At 47.3% G+C, this 8,936-nt stretch overlaps 3 protein-coding genes across 8 annotated transcripts in view; all 3 read right to left on the reverse strand.

Annotated features, from left to right (window-relative positions):
* The window catches only part of HINFP (histone H4 transcription factor), a 16,955-nt gene extending 14,842 nt beyond the window's left edge, over positions 1–2,113 (reverse strand). The window contains exon 1 of one of the 2 annotated variants that reach the window (XM_017870510.1): positions 1,998–2,113. The gene's annotated coding sequence lies outside the window, so the exon portion shown is untranslated. Of the gene's footprint in view, positions 1–1,987 lie in introns of both variants that reach the window. The other variant, XM_017870511.1, reaches the window with a different exon arrangement.
* On the reverse strand, positions 142–1,177 carry LOC108528629 (PHD finger-like domain-containing protein 5A). Its single transcript, XM_017870512.1, has one exon. The coding sequence runs from the start codon at positions 1,092–1,094 to the stop codon at positions 762–764; it is 333 nt and encodes a 110-aa protein (XP_017726001.1). The 5' UTR covers positions 1,095–1,177; the 3' UTR covers positions 142–761.
* A 5,050-nt stretch (positions 2,114–7,163) lies between the features above and the next one.
* Positions 7,164–8,936, reverse strand: part of C2CD2L (C2CD2 like) — a 16,136-nt gene continuing 14,363 nt past the window's right edge. For 4 of the 5 annotated variants that reach the window (XM_017870515.1, XM_017870516.1, XM_017870513.1 and 1 more), the window contains one exon: positions 7,164–8,259. In XM_017870515.1, coding sequence (XP_017726004.1) covers positions 8,048–8,259 — 212 coding nt within the window. In that variant the 3' untranslated portion in view covers positions 7,164–8,047. The remainder of the gene's footprint in view (positions 8,260–8,936) is intronic. The other variant, XM_017870517.1, reaches the window with a different exon arrangement.

The following is an 8,936-nucleotide window of genomic DNA, read 5'->3' on the forward strand; positions in this document are numbered from 1 at the left end:
CCTTGTGATCCGCCCGTCTCGGCCTCCCAAAGTGCTGGGATTACAGGCTTGAGCCACCGCGCCTGGTGACTACCTCTTGTTTTGAATCACAAATTCCTGGATGACTAAAATAAATTCCTAAAGTTAAATGGGGAAGGTAACTATCAGAAAATAAACACCAACTTTATTAACATAATAGCAACAGAAAGAGTTTCCAATTTCTCAAAAGGAAAATAACATGACACCAGCACAAGTGTTAAATGAATAAATGCCTTTCAAGATGGCGGAGCGTGCCCCCCCCCCAAAAAAAACAGTAAATGCCTACATTTCTTGTTCTGATAGCTTCCCACCACACACCAAAGGTTCCTCAAGGACAGCTGCCACCAGAGCTGCTGCAAGAACGTGGTTTTCACTGGCTGTAGCTTCACAGTCAACTCCTCAAGCAGAAGACTAAAATATTATTTCTTTTTAGAAGATCTTGGTTGAAGGAGAACATATCAATATGGAGAACAGATCTCTGCTTCTCAAATTCAAGAAAAACCATTAACTAATCTATCAACTTTTCTCTGATACGGTGTGCCAGAGTGCTCTGTGAAGAATCCTTTTCCATCCCTACCACATGTCTGGGTGAAGGGAGAGGAGGGGGTGACAAGCTGCCAGTACACTAGCAGGCACTCCTGGTGATGCTATGGTCTCTGCTCCCTTTCTGCTGGTAGTAGTAGGCATGTTTTCTGGCAGCTGCAGCAGCTTGATGTTGGGGGGAGGAAGGGGCCACCCACCAATCACCTCTTCTTGAAGCCGTATTTTTTGCGTTCATAGAAGAGGTCTGTTTTAGAGCTCCCCAGATTGACAATCTTTGGGCAGCCATCTCTGTCCTTCTCCTGGATGGTGCACTCCTTACAATAATACGCATCAGAGACCCCAGGGCCTCCACAGATCACACAGCGTCCCTGGTAAGATCCGTAGTTACACTCATCACATATGCGCACCAGAGTGCAGGGACGCACATAGGAATCACAAATCACACACTTGCCATCACATTTTTCACACAGTCTTCCGATGGCAACACCAGCCTGCTTGCGGCAAAAGATCAAATCAGGATGATGTTTAGCCATAGCTCCCAATTCTTGCTCCTTAGTTCTATGGCTGGCACAGCTGATATCATAAAACCTCAACCCTATTTTTATGTTGCTACGGTCGTTTTATATGTTCTAGTCTCGTTTACCCAATTGGACTATAAGAAGCTTCTGAGTAGAAACCATATCATACCTGCCTGTGTCCCTATACTGTGCCGAGCACAAATATTCTAAACATACACCTGCTGTTAGACTAGTGGGTAAGACCAAGGAGGCAAGCTAGCTGGAGATACAGAATGATCTGAAATCTAGGCAAAACTCCCTGACTCTCTCTGACTGTCCTCCTGCCTTCTTTAATTTCTCTTTCTGTGTCGCTTGTTTCTACTCTGAGGAGACAGGGGCATGATTATCACTCCACCCTCTTAACACTTAAGAGAGCACATATTGTAAGGCAAGACAATGAATGAACGGTGGTATTCAAGAAAAAGAGGGTCCTAAAGGCCTAAGAACGCATAATTTGGCCAAAGAGGTAAGACTGATATGTGAAGACAACGACCAAAACAAAGTACCCGATGAGGGAGACCAGGACAGAAAGAAACCTCCGCAGTCAGGCGAAAACGAAGGCTCCCCTGAGCGGTGGGGCCCACACCACGCCTCGAAGGACAAATAGAATTTGGACAGAAGGAAGGAGACCGTCCCGTTGGACAAAACCTCTCCACTCGCAGTCCCGCAGGCTTCCCGGAATCCTTCCCCCAAGGCGTGGCAGCGACCGACTCTCAGCCGCAGCGAAGACCCTAGACTAGAAAGCAGGGAGGTTCAAGTCGGGGTGAGGGGACCGGATCAGGGCAGACCAGCGTGGCCAAGCGGCAAGAAGGCTCGCCGAAGTGACTCGGGAAGAGCCCGGCCTCCTGCAGCCCCTGCAGAGCACATACCCGAGCTTACCGTCCGTCGGCTCCGGGTCTCTTCAGTTTTTCTCCCACCTCAGACCATCTCCGGGGAGGCGCTTGAGGGACGGTCAAGGAAAGCCAATCGTCGTCCTCGGATCCGACTGACAGCCAATGGTAGTAGTGTCTGACGGAACCCGTGCGCACCAAAACACGGAAGGGGCGGGAACGGTGGGTGGGGCTAGGCGTCCCAGGCGGACAGAGAGACGACCGGATACTTGCAAAAGGTAGCACATGACCGCGCCTGGATGCTGGGGGCGACGCAAAGGCGGGGAGCCTATGGGCCTGAATTCCCCAAACTGCGCAGACTCGGCCTCTGGGACCCAACGGGCATGCGCAGGGCTCGCGCCCGGTGCCCAGTGGGGTCACCCTCACGTGGTTCTTCGCTTTAGTTGGCCGGTTGCGTGGGCCTCGCGGAGAAAAAGGCGTGGGAGGCTGCCCAGCGCTGTCGGCCCTGCTCGGCTCAGATTGAAGGTTCTACCCTATCCTTCAGCCTCTTAGTCTTATTATGTTTTAAATGTTAGTATTATGTTTCTCTTTCCCCCCAAAACTCGGCTTCCCTTCATCCATCCACTCGTTCAGGTCAGAAACCTGGCAGTCATCACTGATTCCTCTCACTTGTCACATCCAATCCATTGCCAAGTTCTGTGGATTCTACCTCCTTTTAAAACAGGATATTTCAAATTCATCCCCTTTTCTTTATCTTCACCGCCTCCCCCACCTCCCCTGTCCAGTGATGACCTCTAGGCAGGATTTATACATTAGTCTAACGGGTCCCGCTGCGTGCACACTTGCTTCCTTCCAAAGCATTCTCCACTTTGCAAAAAGTAGACCTGATCAAGTTACCACCTGCTTCAGACAATTCAAAGGCATTCTATTGCCTTCAGGGCAAAGCTCCAAAACCATACTGAGGCTTTCTAGACCCTTCAGCATCTGGGCTCTCCCTGTCTACTTTTTTTTTTAGCCCCTCTCGACCATATTTCTTGCTCTCCAGTCGCAAATTTCTTTCACCTTTTCCACCACACCAAGCCACCTTTTACCTCTCAAGCCTTGGACTTGTTTTCTTTACCTGGAATAATCCCTTTCTCCTCCTCCCACATTTATTTGACTGATTCCTACTAATTCTTACGGTCTCAGTGTAGACACTTTTTCCAAAAAGTCTTCCTGATAGTCCTTTCCTGTATTTAACAATACAGCTCAATCACATTGTATTCGTCTGTTTACTCTGCATTCTGCACTAGACTAGTTCTTCACCTTTATAACCCCATCAGTGGGCCGGGTGTCGTGGCTCACGCCTGTGATCCCAGCACTTCAGGAGGCCAAGGCGAGTGGATCACATGAAGTCAGGAGCTCAAGACCAGCCTGGCCAACAGGGGGAAACCCCATCTCTACTAAAAATACAAAAATTAGCTGGGCATCCTGGCGGGCGCCTATAATCTCAGCTACTCAGGAGGCTGAGGCAGGAGAATCGCTTGAACCCAGGAGGCCGAGGTTGCAGTGAGCTGAGAGCTGAGATGGCACCACTGCACACCAGCCTAGGCGACAGAGCAAGACTCTGTCTCAAAACAAAACAAAAAACCCATCACTCAGCCCAGTGGCTGAAACTCAGTAAGGGTTCAAGACATACTTGTTAAATAATATACCTCAATAAAGTTTGTTAAGATTGATATTTTAAGCCGGGTGCGGTGGCTCACGCCTGTAGTCCCAGCACTTTGGGAGGCCGAGGTGGGCGGATCACGAGGTCAGGAGATCCAGACCATCCTGGCTAACACGGTGAAACCCCGTCTCTACTAAAATACAAAAAAATTAGCCGGGCGTGGTGGCGGGCGCCTGTAGTCCCAGCTACTCGGGAAGCTGAGGCAGGAGAATGGCGTGAACCCGGGAGATGGAGATTGTGCCACTGCACTCCAGCCTGGGCAACAGAGCAAGACTCCGTCTCAAAAAAAAAAAAAAAAAGATTGATATTTTATTGCATTGTAGTTTTCTGTATCTTCTAATATAAAAATAAACCTATATAATTTGTATAATCAGCAAACATTAAATGTTCAATATATATAAAATAAAATTTAAAATGCTATTAAGATAGTAAAGTCATACTTGTGCATAAATTTTGGTTTTTGGTTTTAACAACAGTGAGTTATAACTTGGTGCCTATTTTAAAATAGGGTTTTGCCGGGCGCGGTGGCTCATGCCTGTAATCCCAGCACTTTGGGAGGCCGAGGCGGGTAGATCATGAGGTCAGGAGCTTGAAACCAGCCTGGCCAACATGGCAAAACCCCATCTCTACTAAAAATACAAAAATTAGCCAGGTGTGGTGGTGGGCGCCTGTAGTCCTAGCTACTCAGGAGGCTGAAGCAGGAAAATCATTTGAACCCGGGAGGCAGAGGTTGCAGTGAGCCAAAATCACACCCCTGCACTCCAGCCTGGGCAACAGAGAGAGACTGTCTCAAAAAAAAAAAAAAAAAAAGTTTTAAAAAATGTAATTCAAAAGTAACAGAATATATCTTACCAACTTTATTCAGTCAAAAATGCATATAGTAGTACTTCACGAAATGCCAACCTCATTTTAATTCAGATTTACACCACTGAAAATAGCTTTTAGCTTTATTTAGCAATTTTATGAAGAAAAAGTTCATTCACAGAGCTGTGTAAACTCAAACATGGGTTACAGAGCAAAAATTTCAGGATTGCTCTGGGATCCATATATATGTTTCCAAAATTTAAAGCAGTGTCATGCTGTCTAGCATAGTTTACTTCTATCTCAATCTGCTTCTCTTGAAAACAAGCCACAATTTTGGCTGGGTAATTCAGACATATCCCAAGATTTGTTCTTTAAAAGCTGCCACAAAAACTGAAAGCATAATTCATACTCATTAAAAGCTGTGGATCTCTTCTGAAAGTGTGAAATGGATTAAGTTGATGAAAATATGTTTCGTATTTTTTTCATTCATTTAAAATTCCCTATTTTGAAACGTGATAAGGCTCTTCTTCACTAAAGTATGTCATTCCATGGAACTCTGGGCAGCTCAGCACTGGAAGCTCAATACAGATTCCAGTTGCCATCTACTCAGTCCCCAGGTCTTGTAGAAATCTGAATACCTGTTCTTCTATCAACAAAAGTTTCTTGTGCAATCACAAGTTCATTGTGTTTGGCTGTCGTGTCATACTGGTAGAAAAACTGTTCCTCTGTGAACCACTAGAGTTACATTTCTTAGATTAGGGGAAACAGCTTGAGAAATCTCTCTGAATTTTCATGACCTAGAATTGAACATTTCACTATATAAAAATCAACCAAATCGATGTGTCCATCAATGGAGGATTGGATAAAGAAAATGTAGCAAATGTAGTGAGTGATAAAATGCAGTTTATAAACTCCAACTTGACTTTAATAAATTAAATTCCAAGCTATCACACTCACACAGCAATGAACATCATGATCACCTCCTAACACACACACACACACACAGTGGAATACTACTCAGCCATAAAAAAGAATGAAATCATGTGTTTTCCAGCAACATGGATGGAACCAGAGACCATTATCCTCAGTGAAATAACTCAGAAACAGAAAGTCAAATATGGCATATTCTCACTTATAAGTGGGAGCTAAATAATGGGTATACATGGACATACAGAGTGGAATAAAAGACATCGGAGACTATGAAAAGTGAGAAGGGAAGGAGGGTGGGGGTTGAAAAACTACCTATTGGGTATGATGTTCACTATTTGGGCGATGTGTACACTAAAAAAAGCCCAGACTTCGCCCCTATGCATGCAATATGTGCATGTAAGAAACCTGCACTAGGCCGGGCGCGGTGGCTCACGCCTGTAATCCCAGCACTTTGGGAGGCTGAGGTGGGTGGATCACTTGAGGTCAGGAGTTTGAGACCACCCTGGCCAACATAGTGAAACCCTGGCTCTACTAAAAATCCAAAAATTAGCCGGGTGTGGTAGCACGTCCCTGTAATCCCAGATGCTCGGGAGGCTGAGGCAGGAGAATCGCTTGAACCGGGAACCGGGGAGGCGGAGGTTGCAGTGAGCCCAAGAATCGACACCACTGCACTTCAGCCTGGGAGACAGAGTGAGACACGTCTCAAAAAAAAAAAAAAAAAAAAAAAAAAAACAAACACACACACACACACAAAAGAAACCTGCACTTATGCCCCAAATATATAAAATTAAATTATCTAATTGAAAAAAGAAACAAATATCTATACTCTCCATTCTTCCCAGATATCTCATATTTGGTTAACAGTGTGGACAGGAACATGGGGAATAGTAACAATTTCCACATGCTATCTACCCAAAGGCATGTGCCCTAAACACCCTGAGATGTAGGTAGTCATAGGATGTCAAGGCTGGAAGTGAACTGAATGATTATCCAGGTCACCCTTATTTTAGAGATGAGGAAGTTGAGGTCCCCAAAGGAGAAGTTGCTTGCTCAAGATCACTTGGTTTGTTTGTGGCAGACTCGGTTTTCTTGCTTCCTGGTCCTGCATTCTGCCCAATATCCTGTAGCAGCTTACCTGGTTCAAGTCCTGTATAAGATCCCAAGCACAGGAACCAGGGACACAAGAGTTTGCTAGGATCTATCAATCCCTGAAATTTGCCCACATTTCAGAATGAGAGCTTTTCTATGTTGAAACACTTCTAAGACTTCCCCCTCCCAGTTTCTTCTGAGGCAACAGTTAACACTTACTCAGCACTTCATTTACTTCTCATCCACAGCCAAATGATAGCTATGATGACTGAAGTTCCCATTTTACAGATGAGAAAACTGAGGCACTTAGAGGTTACATAACTTGCCCAAGGTCACACAAGTAATTAGAGGAGCTGGGACTCAAACCCAGGCAGGCAGTCTAGTTATAGGGTCCAAGCTCTGATCTCCATTACATCCTAGAAGGAGGAGCCTGTTCCAGAAAGGGGAATGAAGACTAACCTGTACTAGTCGATTGACTTTTTTGCTACAATTTCACATTCCAGAGCCTCCTGTCTCTTCCATCCTTTCTCTGCATGCCCCTTCTTCCCTGCAGGAACTTCTTCGCAGATCCACAATGTGTGTCATCTACCCAACCTCATTATCCGGACCCCTGTCTCTCATCCTCCCACACCATCCATGTCACAGCTTGGCTGCCTACTGCCTTTCAAAGGATAACCAGTTGTCCAGTTTATAAACTCCAATTTGACTTTAATAAATTAAATTCCAAGCCATCACACAGCAATGGACATCATCATCATCATCTCCCGACACACAGAGGTGCAGCCTTGCGTGGCTCCATCATCACAGTCTTTAAATAAAGCCCCTAAAGCCATCTCTCTGGGGAAGGCTTCCCAGCAGGCTCCCGGCTCCCTCCTTCCCACAGAGCCACTGCTCACAGAGAAGGCATCAAGTACAAAAAACGGTAATAAAGGGGGAGGGAGGGATGAGGAGCAGGAAGGGAGGCAGAAAGGTGGGGAGTACCTGCCCCCCATCCCGGGCCGGCCCTGCTGTCTGTGAGCTGCCAACATTCTCAGAGGCAGACACTGGTGCTGGTCTGAGTGGGGACCTGAGGGAGGTGTGGGAGCCCCATCCTGAAGGGAATTACCCACCCTCCTGGGACAGAAAAGAAGGGTCACCTAGGAGAGATGCCCTCTATCATCTGTTCACGGAGGGTCCTAAGCCACACATATAAATAGAAAAGAGAATAAATAAGGGAGGAAGGGTCAGCTGAAGAGCTGAGCACCCTGGGACTCCACTCAGGGACCAGGCTCAGCAGGAGGCAAACGCTTCTGGGGAATGCCCACACATGCCAGACAGGGCCCTTCTCTCCCTCCCAGCCACCAGTCCCTCGTCTATGTCCTCGGCAACGGGCGCCCATCTCTCATGTGCTTCCCGTTCCAAATATCCTTCCAACCGGCCCCGTGGCCCAGGGTGGACAGGGCTTCCTAGAACCCAGAGGACTTTCCTGGCCCAGGCGCTGGAGATCCAGGAAGGGGTATGGAAGGGGAGGTGGGGAATGGGCTGAGAGAACTTGTGCCCTTTCCTAGCTCAGGAAGTGAGGAGGATCCTCAGAGCTGGGGGCTGGGGTTACCATTGGCCTTGGGTTTGGATTTGAAAGAAAAGCGCTTGATAAGGCGGCGAGAAAAGCTGCCAGCCTTCTTTCGGACACTGGGCGTGGCCGTTGCGTTGGAGAGGTCATCGTGTGATTGGCTCAGGCCAGCTTCCTTCTGTCGAGGCCTCCGGCGGAAGATGAGCTTAGTGCCGCTGCGCAGGAAACTCACTGCAGGGGAAGAGGGGAAACTAAGGCACAGAGGGGCACGGGGTGGGGTGAGACGGGGCAGAGACACGACCGAGAATGGAGGGATCGAGGATGTGGACAGGATCAGTCCCGTGGCCCAGAAGCCAGGCTTCCTCAGGAAAAAAAGCAGAAACATACTTCTCCAAAAGGCTTCGTGGAAAAAAAGAAAAAAGAAAACGAAAGCATAAACAAACATGTGCTTTATCCTTCCTGAGGCAAAAATCGTGGTACTTGTGGAGATCTGTGTTCACTCCTAACTCTGCCTGCAAAAGAGTTATCACGGGGCTGGCTGCTTTGTGAGGACAAACTGGGATTGGGCCTCTTTCCTATGGGAAGACAAAAGCTACCAGAAGGTACTCCCAAAAGCCTATAAATCATGAAGGGAAAGGTGGGTTGACACTGACTTGTTAACCGAATTCCAGGCTGTGAGCAGGAAGTGGTGCATCTAGAAACTTCAAAGAGGTAAATTCAGAATCAGTGTAATGAGCAAGGTGCCCACCCAGCAGGCTTTGGAGGTAGAAACCTCATTATCTCAAGAAGTGATGCAGGCTTAAAATATAGATCAATCCATGGCCGGGCGCGGTGGCTCAAGCCTGTAATCCCAGCACTTTGGGAGGCCGAGGCGGGTGGATCACGAGGTCAGGAGATCGAGACCCTCT

The sequence above is a fragment of the Rhinopithecus bieti genome, unplaced genomic scaffold (genome assembly GCF_001698545.2).
Source record: "Rhinopithecus bieti isolate Rb0 unplaced genomic scaffold, ASM169854v2 scaffold_5002, whole genome shotgun sequence".
Lineage (NCBI taxonomy): Eukaryota > Metazoa > Chordata > Mammalia > Primates > Cercopithecidae > Rhinopithecus > Rhinopithecus bieti.

Bases quoted from the DNA above. Each gene is read 5' to 3' on its own strand.
- LOC108528629 (XM_017870512.1), bottom strand. From the start codon at position 1,094: ATGGCTAAACATCATCCTGATTTGATCTTTTGCCGCAAGCAGGCTGGT.